The sequence below is a fragment of the Leguminivora glycinivorella genome, chromosome 8 (assembly GCF_023078275.1).
Source record: "Leguminivora glycinivorella isolate SPB_JAAS2020 chromosome 8, LegGlyc_1.1, whole genome shotgun sequence".
Classification (NCBI taxonomy): Eukaryota; Metazoa; Arthropoda; class Insecta; order Lepidoptera; family Tortricidae; genus Leguminivora; species Leguminivora glycinivorella.
This window is the reverse complement of record NC_062978.1, coordinates 1985581-2006947: the sequence shown is the minus strand read 5'-3', so window position 1 is coordinate 2006947 and position 21367 is coordinate 1985581. Positions and strand designations below refer to the sequence as shown.

Sequence of the window (21367 nt, the reverse complement as noted above, 5' to 3'; positions counted from 1 at the left end):
TCCTCTGCCAAGCCGACTACTCACCGTCAGACCCAATGGAGCTGTGTAATAGACTCCTAGTGACATGCTACATGGCCACAGAGAACTCTAGCCGGGAGACCAAGCAGAGAGCGTCACAGGTACAGCACACATCGCCACAGTATAGCACTAGATCCTCTGCCAAGCCGATTACTCACCGTCGGACCCAATGGAGCTGTGTAATAGACTCCTAGTGACATGCTGCATGGCCACAGAGAACTCTAGCCAGGAGACCAAGCAGAGAGCGTCACAGGCACAGCACACATCGTCACAGTATAGCACTAGATCCTCTGCCAAGCCGATTACTCACCGTCGGACCCAATGGAGCTGTGTAATAGACTCCTAGTGACATGCTGCATGGCCACAGAGAACTCTAGCCAGGAGACCAAATAGAGAGCGTCACAGATATTGGAGATCATTTTCACATCATTCGCTCGTAAAATTTACATTTAAGTGGTATGTAAGCAAGGTAAAGTTTATTGCTATGCTCGAAATAATAAAAGTCAAGAATGCAGAAAGCAAAATTGGCTATTAGGTACGACCTTTATGTCTTAGTACCACCATAAACACAAATTAGGTCAATTCAGGACAAAATGCCCCATGTAGTCTTTTACCTACATCATAGATTTTATTTTACATCAAATTTGATAATAGATCACATATAACTCAAACTAGATGCTAAATGAAATGAAATGAAATATTTATTTGTCAAAAAAATGGGTGTACATAAAAGATCTTATTCTATGAAAGTATCTCCACTTTCAGCCTATTACAGACATACAAATTTAATGACCTTACAACTATATTTACAAAACTTATGACTATATTTACATTATGATATAAATCAGATTCCACTTATCACATTGCCATGGTAAGCCGAGGCGCCGATTTTCGCCCATTGTTTTTATTAATTTTACTTACATAACTCACTCACTCATTTCATCGTTGGCCACGTCTTTGCCATTGGCTAGACTATAGCCAAGAGTAAGTCCATTATTCATAGTAATATTATACTTGGGAAAGTGTGTGTGTCTGTTTGTTTGTCAGTCTTTCACGGCAAAACGGAGCGACGCCGTCGAATTGACGTGATTTTTTTAAATGGAGATAGTTGAAGGGATGGAGAGTGACATAGGCTACTTTTTGTCTTCTTCTAATCCCCCACTTCCCTAAAACGGGGGGTGGATGTTTGTATGGTGTATTCTGCAATTCTCAAATTTAACGCGAGCGAAGGTGTGAATAAAAACTAGTACATTGTGCAACAAGGGGAGGAAGTTAAATATTACTGACGAGATACTATTTAAAGACTCGAGTTAGTAATATTCCTACTTCTCGAGTTACACACAATGTTTTTCATTACGCTTGCATTATAAAAAATATGAATAAAGGTAAAAAAGAGTTCAATACAGTACTAGAAATTTCTTAACTCCTAGGGAGAGCGATTTTTCTATAACTCACGCTCCGCCTTCGTGCAATAGCACATTTAGTGTGCGAGTGTGATGAAATAGTACATTACGATACAAGTGCGTAAAAAAGGAAGTTCGAAACGAGTGGCAATAAATTAAATCACGACCGAAGGGAGTGTAAATCGACCCGAGTTACGAATTTCCTTTTCGCACGTGTAAGTGCGTTTTTCAGTACAGATGGCCCTCCGAAGTTTCGACCTGGCATATAATTTGTGTTTCAGTTGGCCAGCCAAATCGGCAGCTACCACTTCCCGATCGTGATCGACGCGGCCGTGAGCGCCGTGCTCGGCATCTTCACCGCCGCCACCGGCCTCGTGCCCAAGTTCCGCGCCGCGGGCGGCTGTCCGAGACAGAACCTCGCCCTGCAGAACATACAGGTAGGATATACCTCATATGAAGGCCATATGGATGCTGATACGCAATAATGTGTTATCCCACATGCATTTTGCAATAAGATGTCAACTCAAAAATTTGACGAATAAAGTTGACACTTTATTGCAAAATGCTATATAGTGTATGCTTCAGTAACGAGTCCAATAAGTAGCTATTACATCGCGATTATGATGACTATCTTTAAGCCAGCCACACACTCTCACGCATTTTGTGTGGTCATACACATAAGGTAGTCATTCCGTAAAAAGTACCCGAGTTTCCAACTTTCCATATCTGATGCCGAGAGGTAACGGTTTCCGAGCGGAAAACATAAATATTTATTGATTTTTCAAATGGCTACAATCGTTTAACTGCTCATGCTAATATGAGCAAACGAGGTACTCCAAAACTTATCTAACCTCAAAAAGACATCTTGAGCGGAATCAACTATTTTTTCCTAATGCTACTAACATCAGCCGTATATTATATTGCAGGCACGTCTCCGAATGGTGCTATCATACCTCTTCGCGCAGCTAATGCTGTGGGCGCGCGGCCGGCCCGGCGGCCTGCTTGTGCTGGGCTCCTCCAACGTCGACGAGGCCCTACGAGGCTACATGACCAAATACGACTGCTCCAGCGCCGATATTAACCCCATTGGAGGCATTTCCAAGACAGATTTGAAGGCGTTCCTGCTTTACGCTAAGAGTCGGTTAGTTCGTTCTACAATACCATTTAGTTACGGAGGGATCAATTCTGTTGACCAGAATTTCGGCTTACTTCGATTATTTTTCAACGTGGACGAGGCCCTACGAGGCTACATGACCAAATACGACTGCTCCAGCGCCGATATTAACCCCATCGGAGGCATTTCAAGACGGATCTGAAGGCGTTCCTGCTTTACGCTAAGAGTCGGTTAGTTCGTTCTGCAATACCATTTCGTTATGGAGGTATCCGAGGTATACATTCTTTTGATCAGAATTTCGACTTAAATCGATTGTTCTTCAACGTAGGCGAGGTCTACAAACCTACATGACCAAATACGTCTGCTCACAGTAGAACTTTATAAAGACTTTCTAGGAAAATTGTTTTCATTTCGATAAGTTTAGAGACTTAAGAGATGACCTTTTTACATATTTTTGCACTTAAATACTGTACATAAATGCTGAGGAATGTAACCAAATACACTAACAAACATTTCATCCACAGGTTCTTCTTACCCTCACTATCCGAGATACTCCAAGCCCCGCCTACAGCTGAACTCGAGCCGCTAACAGACGGTCAGATCACCCAGACCGACGAGCAAGACATGGGCATGACGTACGCCGAGCTATCTGAGTTTGGACGACTCCGCAAGGCGCAGCACTGCGGCCCGTATACAATGTTCCAGAAACTGGTGCACAAGTGGGCTGATAAGTGCACGCCTCATGAGGTCAGTGCCCTCACTCACACACGTACACACAAAGACACATAAACACGCACACGGACAGATGAGCAAGACATGGGCATGACATACGCAGAGCTATCTGAGTTTGGACGACTCCGCAAGGCGCAGCACTGTGGCCCGTATACAATGTTCCAGAAACTGGTGCACAAGTGGGCTGATAAGTGCACGCCGCATGAGGTCAGTGCCCTCACACACACACGTACACTCACAAAGACACATAAACACGCACACGGACAGATGAGCAAGACATGGGCATGACATACGCCGAGCTATCTGAGTTTGGACGACTCCGAAAGGCGCAGCACTGCGGCCCGTATACAATGTTCCAGAAACTGGTGCACAAGTGGGCTGATAAGTGCACGCCTCATGAGGTCAGTGCCCTCACACACACACGTACACACACAAAGACACATAAACACGCACACGGACAGATGAGCAAGACATGGGCATGACATACGCCGAGCTATCTGAGTTTGGACGACTCCGCAAGGCGCAGCACTGCGGCCCGTATACAATTTTCCAGAAACTGGTGCACAAGTGGGCTGATAAGTGCACGCCTCATGAGGTCAGTGCCCTCACTCACACACGTACACACAAAGACACATAAACACGCACACGGACAGATGAGCAAGACATGGGCATGACATACGCAGAGCTATCTGAGTTTGGACGACTCCGCAAGGCGCAGCACTGTGGCCCGTATACAATGTTCCAGAAACTGGTGCACAAGTGGGCTGATAAGTGCACGCCGCATGAGGTCAGTGCCCTCACACACACACGTACACTCACAAAGACACATAAACACGCACACGGACAGATGAGCAAGACATGGGCATGACATACGCCGAGCTATCTGAGTTTGGACGACTCCGAAAGGCGCAGCACTGCGGCCCGTATACAATGTTCCAGAAACTGGTGCACAAGTGGGCTGATAAGTGCACGCCTCATGAGGTCAGTGCCCTCACACACACACGTACACACACAAAGACACATAAACACGCACACGGACAGATGAGCAAGACATGGGCATGACATACGCCGAGCTATCTGAGTTTGGACGACTCCGCAAGGCGCAGCACTGTGGCCCGTATACAATGTTCCAGAAACTGGTGCACAAGTGGGCTGATAAGTGCACGCCTCATGAGGTTAGTGCCCTCACATACACACACACACACCTACACATACAGTCACATGCACAGACACAGACCAATACAATGTGGGGTGTTTTGTGTGCACACATCACACAAACACAATTTTTCACTATGATCACATGGATAAAACAATTTTAAGTAATTATCGTACTTAAAATGTACGTGTAAACTTTGTCAAATCTTCTCAAAGTTCTAAAATCAGTCATGCAGCATTAGCGTAATATTTCTATTTTTATTTGCAAGAATATTTCAACAGACAAGTACTAAGCTACTAACACAGCGACTAAGCGAGCGAGTAAGTAACTAGCACAGCGATCTCGTCACTAGAAAAATGTAATTTTCGACAAGCACAGATAATTTATAAACTAACATGGCTGATGTAGTTAGATAGATAGATAGAATACTCTTTATTGGCACACCTCAGCAAAAAATACAGAAAAAAGATACAGTGGAGACAAAACTAATGATTATAAATAGAGGCAGACAACAGGCGGTCTTATCGCTAAAGAGCGATTTTTACCAGACAACCTGGCCTGATTTGCCTGATTAAATAAAAGTATACTTTAAAAATATTTTTTGCGGTTTTCAGGTCATAATAAAATATGGCAATATTTTGTTTCGATTCAATTAATAGTATAAGACAGACTAAAAAAGGGTCAAGTAGCCTATTGCGTTTAGTATAAAACCTTGTTGAACCCCACATTATTCACAGGTCGCTGAAAAAGTGAAGCACTTCTTCCGTTGCTACGCGATCAACCGGCACAAGATGACGATACTAACTCCATCATACCACGCCGAGACGTACAGTCCGGACGACAACCGCTTTGACCATCGCCCCTTCCTATACCGGGTACATTGGAGCTGGCAGTTCAAGGCCATCGACGATGCTGTGAGTAAAGTGATACATATCCATACTAATATTATAAATGGGAAAGTGTTTGTGTCTGTTTGTTTGGAGACGATCTTTCCAAAACGGACGCCGAGACGAATGACGACAACGCTTTGATCGCCCGTTTTTAATTGGAGATAGTTGAAGAGATGCTGTGACAAAGGACATACTTATCTCTTTCTAGTCAAAGTGACACTGTACCGGCGATACAAACAGACATACAGACACACATTGATTAAATTGTTTGTTTGCTCTAACTTTTCGAAGACGGCTGCCCGTACTTCTGTTTAAAACTCAACTCTTGAGCGATTAGGTGCAACATGTAATCATTGAAAAGGGAAACTGCCCTATTTTTTCCTTGATAGTATTACAAGATCAGTAAACCAATTTTGGCATACGCAAATCTATCAACAACTCGCATACTTTCTTCGAAAAATCGCTTTCAGGTAATAAGTTTTCTACGTTTCTGTTTATCCAATGTTTTGAAGCATTCAAGGCCCTAGGTGTAACAAACAGAAACTACCTAATTTAGAAGCAAGACTTTTCCCTCTCTCCAGAAACATCTTGAGAAACGCAAGAGCCACTCAAAACAGAGAAGCATTTTTTTATAACATTGCATTGTTTTTTAGGTTGCACAAATGACGAAGCAAAAGGGGCTGAAAAGCGACGGCGACCGACAAGGCAAGAGCGAGTCACCGAAAGCTACCAGCAGCGCGCCTTTCAATATACGCGGCGATCGGAAAGGAGTTCTTATATAAGTCAGGAGACACATTGAAAGGTTAGAGGTTTGAACATAATATCGTCACTACTTTGAAAAATACATTTCGGAGAGTGCGCTGAGGAACTGTACAACCTTGTTCCTCCGTCCCCATTTCACCATAGGACCACCAGACAATCGGCAATGCGGCATCGCTTCATGGTCAGTATTCCAAAAATGCGTACTAAGCGTTTCGCTTCAACATTTCTTTTGCGAACCGCCAAGGAGTGGAATGCCCTGCCTGAGTCTGTGTTTCCGCACGAGTACAATCCAGGTCTCTTTAAAGCAAGAGTAAATAGGTATCTCATAGGTAAGCGTGCTCCACCGTAGACCGCATCATCACTTACCATCAGGTGTGATCATGGTCAAACGTCTACCTATCCTTACTAAAAAAAAAAAAATCTAGTATCTCACACTGTTCCTCAAAGTTAAAACGTAGTAAGTCTCTATGCATTCTATACATACTTACTACATTCTTGCCTTCATTGACAGAAGAAGATACAAGAGTTTTTCAAAGTAGTGACGATATGTCGCCACTCAACCGCTGTAAGTTCGGTAAGACTTTAATTTTTCACCGCTAAATCAAATTTTACGTAAGTCCTTAACTGAAATAAAATCTTATGTACACGAGAAGTTAAAAAGTATTTCAATAGGCTACTTGCATCCTAGTCAAATCAGCTTCTTTTTAAGAACTTTCAAAACGAATTTGAACAACTTGCTAATATGGAATTTGTATGAAATCCAATTGAGTGACGTCACGGTCAACTCACTTACTTTATATATTTCTAACTGACTTATTAAATAGAAATTGGATTAAAAAATAACTTCTGTCCATGTTTTTCTTATAATTATCTGATGTTTTATTTCGTGCATGGTATAAAATATTTTATTTTAACTACAGTCAAGTACCCTATTATAAAAACTGTACACGATAAACTCCGGCCATGCATGACATTTCATGTCTTTATCTGCAGGCGACTATACTAATACTTGCTCTAAATATGAATGACGCTCTATTTCTTAATTAACATTGTGTAAATAATTAATTTGCGCATAGAGTTTACGTATATATAAGGTCCTAATTTATTAGATGCAGATATTTTTACATCTGATAGTACTCGGTCTCTGGAGTATATTAAACCGTGAAACATTATAGCTTTTACGATGTTTTTTTGGAGAAAACGGAAAAACAAATTTGCTAGTGTGTCTACAACTTTTGAAAAACACCCTGTTTATGTGATTATTAAAGTTTTGAGGTTTTTTATATTTTTCCTCTCAAAGGCAACAAAGAAATTTTACCTTAAATTTAAACTATCGTAAAATTTCCATACATTCGCCATTGCTGTCAGAATTCTCCTTTCGATTAGATGCCGTGAGCGGCTCATCGGAGGCAGACGTGTCGCCGGTCGCTCCGCGTTGACAATTAAATTTGACAAATATTTTGACAGAAAATGGTGTACGTACACGAAAAACCATACCAGTGTAAAACTGTGCTCAAAATAAATAGGGTAAATCAAATATGTCAGGTGGAGATCCAATCTCATTTAAAATTTAAAGGTGCATGGCTTGTGCATAAAAAATAAATAAAAATATATCACATTATTAAAGAAAATAACGAACACAACCGAATGAGTATAAATGATTTCATTCTAGTTCGGTTAAATTGAAAAAAGTTTCATGTTTTCTTTTACTCATCGGAATACATTTTCATTACGCTGGTATTAACAGTACGTCATTTTAAAAATATATATGACAGCACCTACGTCAAATTTTGTCAACCAAACTTCACAGGTTGTATGTAAACAATTACAATTTAATTTATTCATACATATATGTATTCAGATACTTATTAATTGATTCTTACTTAGAATAGAAAAAAGGGGAATGCGAGTGGGTATAGGTTTAGTGCTTCTAGTTCAAATTTAATTGTATATATAAAAAAATGTCTCAATTTCATTAAAGATTTACTCTGTGCATATCACGAACACGTAACCGTAAGTTGAAAACAATAATAATTATAAAGTACCTAAATATATTGTTGTTTAGAAAGTTAACGCTCGTTTTGAATGGCACTTCTCCACTCAACTAGACTAGACCAAATATTCAAGGAACAGTCACCAGCATATATGACTATGAACGGCCGTGCAAAAATATCTAATTTTCTATAGGGGACCATAAGTATATGACGACATATTCCCGGCAAAAATTTGTGATGCTCCGTGACCGGCAAAAACATCGTCTCTCTTTCTAGCGTCTCGCGAGCGTAGCGTCGGGCCAACTGTATGGAAAAAGACGCCGCGTCGGCGCGGCTTAGCCATACAGTTGGCCCGACGCTACGATTGCTAGACGGCAGATGTGGGGAGCTGGGGAGTGTCCTTATCCGCAGAAATATCTGATCGGGTAGCTTAAAAATATTTGATTCCTTATAAATAAAAATCTAAATTACACTCTCACTCGCATAAATATCTATCCATTGTTAAAGCAAATATATATCTTACGGGCTAGAAATCATTAATATGTAATTAAAGTGCAATAACAAACCCTACCTTAGTTGCCTGTAAATTGTATGAGGTGATTTGACATCAGACTCACGAAACACGTGCAGTATTGTCAGTGCATATGTCTGTCTCATCTGTTGTTAAACTATGACAAGTAAACTTATTACAAATCTGATATCAGAAGCCTTTTTACAAGCTTTTATTCAACTTGCCTTGTTAGTATATCTTAGTTTGGGCCAAAACGTAGAAGCTAAATTTGACCCGCTTACCGATTTGCGATTGAGCTGAAATTTTGCACACTTATGTAAATCACGTGACAATGCAATATTCTGGTATCATGGAGGTGATCTGATGATGGAGCAGAAAGGTGGTCAGAGGAACTCTGTTATGAAACGTCGTATCCCCATTGAGTAAGGGGTATTTAGAAACATCTCGGAGAGCAATAGATGATTTTTGAAAGAAAGGTACAGTCGGCTAAGGTAAAGCCTGTGCCAAAAATGATTTTTTTTAAACTTATTATAAATTATAATTATAATTAATTATTATAATATTAATAATTATAAATTGGGAGGTGAATTTTTATATTATCTCTACATATCATTAAGAAGAAAAACCGGCCAAGAGCGCATCGGACCACGGTCAGTGTAGGGTTCCGTTCCGTAGTTTCCGACATTTTACATATTGACAATTTAATAAATACCGTAATTTGGGGTGAATAGGGTTCCCGGGGTATATAATGCTATTATATTTAAATAATATATTTTATGATTTATGTAAATAATATATTTACAGACATGAAAATGTCTGTCAAAGTAGGCATTCAAATTTATTGGATTTTTTACTCATTTTAACTTCATTTTTGTGTGAGATTTTGCTAAGAATTTGTTCATTATCCTTTTGAATGTAGTGTATACCTACACTTCTAAAGTTTATGTTTAACAGAAAATCATAAGACATATTTTCATTTTTATAATGGTTTTCATGAAGAAAGCGATGCAACTGTGTTGGGGAACTTTTACGGGATGAACAAATATCCGCGGCCTGAGGGGTGAATAGGATCAATAATGGGGGGAAACGGGTCGCAAAGGGGGTGAATAGGTTTACGAAAGGGGTGATTAGGGTCGGAAGAGGGGTGAATCGGGATGTGTAGTCAATGGTTGTCAAATTGTATAAAAGATATATAACTTACCTAAAGTGATGTTTTTATGAATGACCTCTCTGTATATGGACGCAATTTATACGTCAATGTATTGCTTCGTAGTTAGACTAGATACAATAAATTAACATTTAGAAGTGTTAATCACACTTCTGTCAACCACAAGTCAACGTTTCTACTTAAGTCCACAAAAATCACCCATGGTTGCTATAATATAAACGGATTACTTTAAAATAAAAATCATAAGTATGAAACTATACATCTAGGGAAGAAATAAAATTATTTTATTGAATAATTTTTCATTTGTTATTTTCAAGTTTATATAAATAATAAATTCTCAATTCGCTCAAAGGTTGGAAGAGATCCCTTATAAGTTCGCCTTTGTACACCATAACTATACTGTATTTTTATGTCCTAACTTGTCTTATGTACAATAAAGTGTTTACATACATACATACATAAATTGAAATAGATATCATACACGAAAGAAAAAACGACAAGGCCCACTGGTGGCCGAGCTAACGTCATTACCACTAGGCCACCCGCCCGCCGTGTGGTACCCGACGAAATTTCTCTAGTGTATGTTATCTCTGATAGGCACATTTTGACCACCTCGTATATGAATCTTTAAGGCCCTTTTGCACCAACCACTTAACTCAGGGTTAGTGGGCTGTCAACTGTCAAATTCCATGTAAAATGGTGGGTTAACCCTCAGGTTAACCCTCCATATTCGTTGGTGCAAGTGGCACTTAGAGGATTAAGGTATAGCGAGAGAGATGGCGGGTTCGATTCCCGGCTCAGCCACCAGGACTACCAGGAGGCCTTGTCATTCTTACTTTCGTGCGTGATATCTATTTCAATGCATAAGTATGAAAACGGTTATGACTTTATTTTCAAGTAAGTAATTTTTGCTGATAAACTTTTTTTTCGGCATTCAATTTTGTAAGGTATGCTCCCAGCCGAAGATCAGCGCTGATGAAGAGGCACCAAAGAAAACACGTCCATTCCATACAAGATTTATTAGCAGAGAGCGAAAATATAACCTACCCACAATCAATCGGCGCCTAATTACTAAACTACCCACATTTGTCACAAATTTATTTCAAAAATACTTAAGTCATTATCAGTTTGCCGTTAATATTTGTGGGATATTAAATTGGACCAGGAGTGATATTTAAAAAAAAACTATACATTTATAACCTTTTGATTTTGGAATTCGGTTAAAAAATCCGGCCAAATGAGAATCTATTTTCGCACAATTGTAAAACTAAATTACCTTTACTAGTTACCTCCAAAATACTAAATGAAATGACATCTATTGCGACTTAAGTAGTTTGCATAAATTAGTAACCCAATTCACCAATTCACCTAGAGATGGCGCTGTACTTTGGGCTACTTAGTACATCGTTTTCTGAAGATTTTGGGTTCATGGGGTCGGAACGGGTATGAACTAACTTAATTTGTGGTGAATAGGGCCAAAACCAACTTTTGAACGTCGATAGCAGTTTTTTTTATATGTGCTATGCTAATTTTTTATACAAAAAATCTTCCAGCGGTGTGAACTTCGGGTTGTCTTTGAAAATATGTCGTTTTATTTAGTAATTTTCGCTCACCCTAACGTTGGGGTGAATAGGGTCGGGAAGGGGGTGAATAGGGAAAAGTGCTAGGGTTGATTTTTTTGGATTACGAACAAAACCTGACCTGTCACGAGCATATTATATTTATTTTATCAAAAAATAAGGAACTAATATGTTATGAGTCGGTAATGTATTAATAAAATAAATTTATCGAAATCTAGACATATGATAACCCTAAACCAACCTTTATAGTTATATGGTGCTCTGACGCAGTGAACAAGTAAGTATGGTCGTGGGCAATGCGGATAACGTGTCAAAATATAAGCATAGTTTATTGCTATTTTTCATGTTTAAATAACTTCTAAACTAACGTAGTGGGTATTAAAGTAAAAGGTTCACAGTGAATATTAGCTTGCCAGACATGTGTTTAGCTATACCATTGTATTGAGTGTTGTATCATAAAGTCAAACTAGGCATTTATTAAAGACTGTATCGTTAAGTATGAAGACAACTTTGAGTAGCCGTATTTATTTGCTATTATATTTTTTTCTTATAACAAGCCATGGGCCATGGGCTTAATAAGGCACATAATAAGGTACACATTTTGTCCTAGAAACTCGACGTAAAGCATATGGTTTCGAAAGTATTGACTTAATCCTCCCGAGTACCAATTACGATTCCGGACAAATGCTACTAGAAAATTCACAAAGTGCGTAAAAGACGATACGATTGAGAAAAAAAATTGTATGGTGCGAACCTCAACGACACATGATCCACAAAGCAGAATATCTGGACATAGTCTAGCCACTGTTATTTTAAAAAAAGATAGTTCCAGGATCTGTGTAAGGCGGCCATTTAGAGAATGTGGCATGGTGCTTACTCTAACTCCGACTTTGATGTCGAATTTGACTATCATACATTGTTTATATCGATCTGGTTTAAGCACTGTTCAAACACCATGAATGTCAATTAGACTTTGGCCTATGGCAAATTTTTTTATCTGTTTCTCTCATCCTGCTAGCATCAAAAATTTACGGCAATCCGGAACGTTGCTCAAAATTGCGTTTTTTTAAATTATATAAATTCGCCGCATTTATTCTACAAGTACCCAATCGGAAAAACCATGAAGAGGACTCTTAAAGAATATATTTTGGCAGCATATTAACCTTTGTTTGTTGAAATCGTACAAAGAGTCATTGAAATATTCTCAAATTAAGCCAGATAGGGGTTGTCCGAAATTTATTTGCTAGACCTTAATAAAAGTACCATAAATTAAGTCCCTAAAATAAAAAAAATATCAGACCTTCTTATATCAAATAGTACTTACCAATACCTTAAGATCATACTCTCGGAACATAATAATACAAAATTATGCACATGTCAACATTTAGACGAGGTTTGTTTTGTCCTTATACTTAACGATACAGTCCTTACTAATTATTTACTATGTGGGGTGTCTTTGATCACTTGCATGGGGTAACATTGACCATAATGACACATAGTTGATTATTGTCTGATTATGTCACGGTACTTGTTGAGACTGATAATTTGATCTCTTCTTGTGATAAATATTGAAACAATTGCAAATAAAGTTGGTTTTTCGAAGATGGTAATTTTTATTTTTAATCAAAGTAACCCCAAAATAGTGTTAAAGAGTTGTAATATTTGACTCTGCGAACCGTTTTTTATCTTTTCTTGAAATAAAATACTTTTGTAAGGGATTACATTCGATTACCATTAAAAAAATACATAAGGTATCAAAGTAACCCCAATGTCAGTTTAAGTTTGATAACGTCGTTTTTTTGCGTACATTATTTTGTTACCTTTCTAGATTTTTAGCAGGAAAAGACTAAAAAAGTTGATGGTCCCATTTTTTTCTTTCTTTGTTACGTTACATTGACCAATTATGGAATTTATACTTCTCTAACCAAAATATGGGTAAATATGGGTAAAAATACCCATTAAATGTAGAAGCTAGAGAAGTTTAAATTCCCAGATTGGTCAATGTAACCCCAGTTTACGGCAGACACCGTGAACCTTTTCTAATAATTCTCTTTTTATTTGAAAGAAAAATCGTTACGATACTAAAATATGCAATCTGAGATAAAAAAATGCTTTTCATATAGTTACAAACTTAGTTCAGAATTTTTTTCTGTAAAACTTTTATAAATTGTTCTACCTATCAAGTTCAAAATAATTTTCCTAGAAAATCTTAATAAAATTCTGCTTTTGAGATTTTTTCATATTTGAGAAAACAGCCCTTATTGCCTGAAATACGGCGACATTGATATTTGCTTTTTCGTATTTTGATGGTATTTTGACTGCACTGTTGTATTTTTTGCCATGCTAATTTGAACCTTATCTCTGAGCGATGTTTTTTAATTTTCAGGCACGTCACAGATGTTTATGACATAACATCTAGGTATTTAGCCATTTAAAAGAAACTACAAGTGGCTTTACAGACGTGGCGACTGCAACTGGTACAGGGCCTAAGCCATAATTTAAAATTATACTGTGATTTTTATATGTATTTGTGTTTTATTTAATGCTAAGTATGAGTTTCAACATTTTCAACTCAAGAAACTGAAATTAAGAGAAAAGACTAGGACATTGGGTAAGATCAAGAGTCTGATGCAGATAGCGATGGCGGTATTGGATATGATAAGATATGCGTCGATATTCCCTGTCTTCCTTTGGGTCTCTGACTTGACTGCTGCTAGCTGTACTCTATTCATTAGGTTTTTATTTTATACACATTCTTTATTTTTGTATAAACTAAATGATAAAAAAACCTAACGACCAAAAAGAATAAAGAAAATATCTGATAGTCTTTAATACAACCCGCATATACGTAATGCACAGCTCAGGCCTCTGAAGACCTGCAGGGCAATCATGGTCGCGCGATAAATGATAAAACATCGGGCCGTCCCTATCGCACTTACAAATAAAGCGATAGGGCTGATGTTTTATCATTTAGCACGCGACCATAATTGTTTGCCTGGAGGTATCGGCCTTCACAGACGTCTTTGAAAAATGTTTGCGGGGATAGGCAGGCTGACGATTTTTAATCTAAGTATAGAAAAGTAACGCAAAATGAAGTGCAAAGTAATTTGAAATACACCTAGGTAAACAATCAACTGAGTAAGGAACGTTATCTACATATTTAGGTAAATTAAAGTCACATGAGACATGGACAGAGAAGGAAAGCTAGATGACGCGTATTTTTTCTCTGTCTTCTTGTATGCTACCTTTTTTACAGTTTTAATTTCTCAAAGGAGGTCAGTAGTTGACTACAAACTCAAAATAACACTCTTGAAAAAAATTAAGGGTCACTGACCTTTCACAGTAAATTGAGGTAGTGTGAGTGAAGGGTGTTTGTGTGTGTAATGGGGTAATTTGAAGATGAAAACTCATTGAACAGATTCTAGTACCTCTTTTACGTACCACTTAACTGTAACTGGCCACTTCACGTCGATAAATTAAATACTTGATTGTCAATGTCATGTTATTTTCCGTTGGATTGTGTTGTTTGAAAATTGTGTATTGATAGAGAGGGTCGCCATTTCCAACAATTTTTGTAATTTTTTATGATAATAAATGTTTTCTTTTGTTCATGCTTCTTTTTAAAGATATGGGTAGATTTTATTTGACAAGTTTTAACTCGACAGGCCCAATGACATGTGCAGTTTTCCCGCCGAACCTTTACGACATTTACAACAAACAATTGTTGACATGACAGACAGTGTTATTGTGACATGTGATAATGCATATGATGATTTTTTTTAGACGAAATTATAATTAATTTTTTTGTTAGGAAAATTAAATCAAAAAAGTTACATGAAAAGATTTCTTAATTTATATTTAAAGTTAATTATTTTAATGTAAAGTATCATGTGTTAAAATATCTGCAACTAATAAATTAGGACCTTATATATCTGTTTACACAACTGGTATGATTCATTGAATAATCGAAATTTAGTTACCGTCATAATATGTTACGCGAATTATGTTTTTATCATTAAGGGCCGGTTTTTCAATCGCCAGATAAATATATCTATCAGATAAAGTTATCACTATCCTTTTCATCACACGTATAAATGACAATGACAGCTAACATTTATCTGACAGATATTATTTATCTGGCGATTGAAAAACCAGCCCTAAATCTATTCATTTCTAACAGGTAAGTAAATTTGACGTAGTTACTTACGCAACTTACCTTTTGTTTGCAAAAAAATTCAAAAGTTGGGGACGAAATGTTCAAACACAAAAATATTGTTAGGTTCATTTGCATCACCGAAAATGGAGGGTTAACCTGAGGTTGGGTTAACCCACAATTTTATATGGGATTTGACAGTTGACAGCCCACTAACCTTGAGTTAATGGTGCAAGTGGCCCTTAAATAATATAAAAGCTACATAGGTAACCTTTTTATCACACTTGGTCAGTAAGAGTGCAATAGGCTAGTTTCCTATACTTAAAATAAAATATTTTATGCAGTGCACGAAATAAAGCACCACATAATTAGAAGAAAAATATGGACAGTAGTTATTTTTAAACATAACTTCTATTTAACAAGTCAAAAGAAAGATATAAAGTAAATGAATTGACCGTGACGTCACTCCTCTGTATTTCATAGTAATTCCTAGCAAATCGTTTTGACAGTTCATAAAAAAAGCTGATTTGACTAGTAGGAAACTAGCCTATTGCACGCACGCGTAGCGGTAGTTATAGAAAACGCTTTTTCCCTAGGAATTTATGAAATTACTAGGTTAACTTTTTGTGTAAAGCCTGATAAAGCCTGACCAGATATATATGACTACGCGCCATCTTGCGGAATTTCATTAGAACTATTTTCTTCATACTATACTGAACTGTCACCAGGGGCGACACACTCCGCGATTCTATCGCCGCGCTACAAGTACATGCCGGGGCCCGCGATTTCGCGGCCCAGTCAGTGGTGACGACCTTCGCGTGGCGCAATAGAGTTCAATGTCGGCTGCTCGCGTGCGGTCCGTAGGTAAGAATTTAGAATGGCGGCATTTTGTAAACATCAAAAGAGTGAGCCTTCTGTACTTGTACTGTTTTATATTCTGTGCTGTCTTGACAATAGTCAAATATTTCTTTCTGGTCAGGGTTTAACTCGGGGTGTTGACATGGCGCTGACAGGCTGTTATCGTTTGACTTTAGTAATTGCGATTTGGTCGCTGATCAATTAAAATTAAGAATTTTATTTATATGTATAGATCAGTCAAATAATACAAAAATAATTTCCTAAAAAAGAAAGGGTCATGCAAAGTTTTATTTGTGGGTTGGGTTCCTTGGAGGAATGTAAGAATATGTTTTGAAGGGAGCATATACCTATCGTTTAATATTGTCTTAAGATTCTTCCAAGGACCCCAAATTAAAACACGCGTGAAGTTGCAAGGTGTATGTATGTTGAAATTGTGATAAAAAAGCACAAATTATTAAACTTTTATGAAAAAATGTGGATATGTATGTATACTATAATTTTGCTATGAAATGTAGAGCTTTAAGTATTTTCCTAATACAAATTTAAGATCAGAAAATGTTTTATTGGGTCTTAGCTCAATACTAAAGACCTGAAAATAACTTGGCAAGCCATCAAACGGCTCTGACCAAGCCCGATCCTGTCTAACTAGCATTAAAATGCCAATTTTTTTTCAAGAAATTCTACTTGCTTAAGGCACTGGTCCCACAGCGAGCTGGTAAGCTATGAGCTATCGGCTATAAAAACGAACAAAAGATAATCACTCCCGCGTAAATAAAAGAGACACGGCGATGTTTATAGTTACTCGCCCAGTACGGGAGTGGCTTATCTTTTGTTCGTTTTTGTAGCCGATAGCTCATAGCTTACTAGCTCGTGGTGGGACCAGTGCCTTACGCATGCAGTCTGGGATTCGCTTTGACAACTAACGCCAAGATTTGGCATACCCACTAGATTTACGAAAGCGACTGTCATCTGTCTTTTCAAAGGATAACCTGGACTTATTGGGATTTAACGTATTAATAAAATTCAATCGATTTTTTTGAAGTAGTATTTAATTTCAGTTATTGTTGTAATGTTCAAGTAACATTGAAATCATAATTATGATACTTTGCTTAGGATCATTTACAATGAGATAATGTATTTTGTCCAATGTTACACTTCTTCGATATTTCGTTCACCCAAAAAAGGGAATGGCGTCGGCGAAACCTGCAACGAGACAGGTAAAAATTTTGTTTAAAATATGTAGAGATTCCAAATTTGGCACGTAGATTCCTTGTAAGGTGTAGAGGAGCACTAAGAAAGGATTTTTCAAAATTCACCTCCTAAGGGGGTGAAATGGGGGTCCAAAGTGTGTATGAGAAAACTAGATGGCGATAATCGGCGAAGCCACTGGAGAAAGCTAGTCACAATAAAAGTCTAAGTAATGAAATTTGAATAGTTTCATATGCTCTTCTTCCTCGGTTCCTCATGGCTGAGGGTCGCGACCACATGAGGTCGTTATTTTTCGCACCAAAGCCCTCCACTCCGCACGGTCTTCTGCAGTCCTCATAATAGGCGCCTGTGTTAATCCCTGGCAGGCCTTCTTAACGCTGGGTTTAGTGGGTAGGGCCGTTTCTCCCCTTCTCGCCAGGAGAAGGGAAAGCAACGGTGAGTCCCACACAGCGTGCGCAACAGCATTCCCACTCCGTCAAAAAAAAAAGGCCTTCTTAACGCTGTCCACCCAGCGGTCGGTGGATGGCCACTTCCCCGTCCTCCATCCACCATGCCAACCATAATGCGTTTCTCTAGGTTTCATATGCTATGCCTAGTTTATGATTGTGTGTGTGTCTAAAACTTACCGTCCGCTATTTCAAATGCTTCATCGACGATTGTCTTGGCAATCTTAATGGGAACTTCGGCAATGCCATGGTGTTTATGCCTATGATGTCTATGTGGCCGAGGCGTGGTAGTAGGCTCTGAAATTCATTAATTAATTTATTCCTTTTCACCACACCAACAGTTAGAGGCTCTATTTGCTATTCGTAAACAGATAGAAAAATTGCATTTTATCCACAAGAGTGCAATGTAATTTCATACAAATTTTAACTTAATGACTGCCCACTTAGCAGATAGATTTTACCTATAAATGATGATTTTGAATCATAAATATTGAATAAATTGATGGATTTTATTTCGTTTCATGTTTTATAGTTAGTATTTTGTTCATGTTAGTGTGATGAAAAATTTTGTGTTTCACTCTTTGGCAAACCCTCTTGCCTTGAAACCCTCGCAACGCTCAAGATTCCATATTGATATTGGCACGTGCGGTTAAACAACAACTTTGCTCCCTTGTAAATCAAATAACTTATAAATTTTCGCGGGTCAAAAGTATTGCGACTAAAAATGCGTTTTTCACTGCTTCCAGTAGTTCCACAGGTGGTAAATCATCTTTATTAAAAATTCATTACGTCAAATTACTTTACCCACTGAGGATTATATTTTAGAATCGAGCTATGCTTCGTTTAATAGTATGCTTCGTTCAATGTACACCCCAGCCATTTTGCTCCCTTGTGATGTTGTAACTACTACATACTATTGCAAAATCAGGCGCCTATTACCGTCCTCGTCGTCGTCGTCATCTGGAGGCGTAGGTTTATGTTTCTTGACGGCCTTTTCTGCATCTTTTAGAGCGTCTGCGGCATCTTTTTTAGCATCGTCAGCGTCCTTTTTAGCATCTTTTTTGGCGTCATCGGCAGCTTTTTTACCATCCTTTGCGGCGCCTTTGGCTTTATCAGCTGCATCTGTAGGTTTAAATGTATTGAATATATCATAGAGATTTATTGCTATGGTTACTGCCCTATAGTAATTGTTTATATTATGCCTGATAGGTAATTTTAAATGCGAAGTTAAACTAAAGTAATCATTTACTTATTTTTTTTCTTTTGATTATAGTCTCACATCTTTAATTATTTTGTTGCCTTCGACTTTCCAACCGCCAACATTTTTATCGACCGATCGTTTTTATTTAAACTAATCCATACTAATATTATAAATGGGAAAGTGTGTGTGTCTGTTTGTTTGTCCGTCTTTCACGGCAAAACGGAGCGACGAGTTGGAGATAGTTGAAGGGATGGAGAGTGACATAGGCTACTTTTAGTCTCTTTCTAACTCGAGCGAAGCCGCGGGTAAAAGCTAGTCATTAATAAATGGAGGAAGCTTTTACTAACCTTTCGGTTTGTCCTCTGGCCTCGCACACTGTAAATAAAAAGGCAAACAATAGTTATTTGTCCACGAGAGCAAAGTTCTAGATTTCTTCAAGTGATTATTTTACCATGAGAAAATAATCACTTGACTTAAATTGCGAAAAAATTGGTTGATTCACAATTTTGGTTTGATATTTTGACTAGGTAAAATATGCCCCTTAATGTTACGTCCGTACCCAAAGATAAAAACTTGATCCTATTACTAAGACTCTGCTGCCCGTCCGTGTGTCTGTCTGTCCGTATGTTGCCTGATAAAATAAATATTCATATGGGGCTCCCATACAACACACAAGATTTGAATGCCGTTTTTAGATAGTGGTACGGAACCCTTCGTTCGCGAGTCGGACTCGCACTTGACCGGTCTTGTCTACTGACGGAAATGCCTTGACAAACTATAGCTACCTACTTCGTTCCATAATCGTCTTCGTCTTCTTAGTTCTTCATCTGTTATTTTCATTGCAGATCATAAACTAAATATGAACTTCTAAAATTACAGACAAATAGAACTTTTTGACAAAAATATTGAAATTATTTATTTCTCGTATGCCATATAATCATATACGTCACTGGATTACAATCATAAAATGGAAACCTAAATAAAATAAAATAAATTTTTGCAATATTGAAATAAACACTTACAATATGTGCTACCAGAAGACCAACGATTAAAACACAAAATATTATTCTCATGATGCCGTAGAGAGCAGTCGACCAAATTTGGCTGTTCTTGATCGAAGACTAAATTCCGAAATTAAAGGAAACAACAAGATGGTATTGCCACTTGTACAAATAACATTGCGCACAGTTACTGTTTTACTAAACGGTTCGATAAGGTTGGCTAGCCATGATCGTGTGTCTGAACTATTTAAAAAATCGTTAACGCTACCTGGCATTTCGATCGAAACTGAAACACAGCTATATCGACTTAATACGTGAGTAACCCGCTTAAAATATTTTTAAATATGTATGAGTCTCACGGGAGTTTTATAGTTAAAACCGTCTGAACTAATTGACGGTAAACCATTAGGTTATTTTTTTTTGTTATTATAAACTGGCTAGTGATTGACCTTAGTCGCACCTGATGGAAAGTGACGACAAGGCCGAGGTTGTAGCTCACTGGTTCAGTAATAGCCTATTCACTCTTGACTTGAATTCTCCTAGATTGTATTCTCCCGGGAATACAGATGAGGGGAGCATGTTTCATTCCTTAGCAGTTCGCATTAGGAAAGAAGAGGCAAACCTCTTCGTGCGAATGAAAGGTAGGTCGACAACGTAAGGGTGAAACCGCTCCCCGTGCTTGGTTGTCCGGTGATGGAACGGCGAAGGAGGAACCAGCAGGCCTAGCACATGATGGCCGCGGGAGTATGTCGCCGCGAGATAGACTACCTGTTGAGATGGCAACCCGTATTATAAATCTAAAATGGCTAGCCGAAAAAAAAGGGCGGCAATAAAAATAGAAAGCAGGCAGTTTCCCATTCTCGGATTACCCAATGTTTTAGTTAAAAGATATTCTATAGAATTTTAAAAACAAAACCCATTATAAGATTTATTTATGAGTTTACTGGAACAACAGAAAAACCGCTATCGCACAATGCACAGTACGCCAAACCTATAACGTAATTATACTCTAATATGGTGTATTATTCCATACAAAGTCTACTCTCCTTGGTAAACTGTTTCCAGGACATCTGGAGCCCATGTGTCGAGGCATTTGACCATGACCGTACCCTTCGTTGCAAAAGTGACAGCGGGGGGTTCCTATGAAGACCCGACCACGCCGAACGAGACA

The 21367-nt window shown here is 38.1% G+C and overlaps 2 protein-coding genes across 2 annotated transcripts in view; one reads left to right on the top strand and one right to left on the bottom strand.

The window, feature by feature from the left end:
- LOC125228459 (glutamine-dependent NAD(+) synthetase) overlaps positions 1-6246 on the top strand; it is a 57297-nt gene extending 51051 nt beyond the window's left edge. Inside the window, exons 17-21 of the mRNA XM_048133018.1 lie at positions 1703-1858; positions 2348-2562; positions 3060-3282; positions 5161-5337; positions 5967-6246. Of these exons, the coding sequence (XP_047988975.1) occupies positions 1703-1858; positions 2348-2562; positions 3060-3282; positions 5161-5337; positions 5967-6095 (900 nt within the window). The 3' untranslated portion in view covers positions 6096-6246. The remainder of the gene's footprint in view (positions 1-1702; positions 1859-2347; positions 2563-3059; positions 3283-5160; positions 5338-5966) is intronic.
- Positions 6247-17370: 11124 nt separating this feature from the next.
- LOC125229064 lies at positions 17371-20357 on the bottom strand. The gene is made up of 5 exons (XM_048133841.1): positions 20218-20357; positions 19543-19570; positions 18934-19116; positions 18175-18291; positions 17371-17542 (listed from the first exon to the last, which is right to left on the bottom strand). The coding sequence occupies exons 1-5, from the start codon at positions 20266-20268 to the stop codon at positions 17511-17513; spliced, it is 411 nt and encodes a 136-aa protein (XP_047989798.1). The 5' UTR covers positions 20269-20357; the 3' UTR covers positions 17371-17510.
- Positions 20358-21367: the final 1010 nt, after the last annotated feature.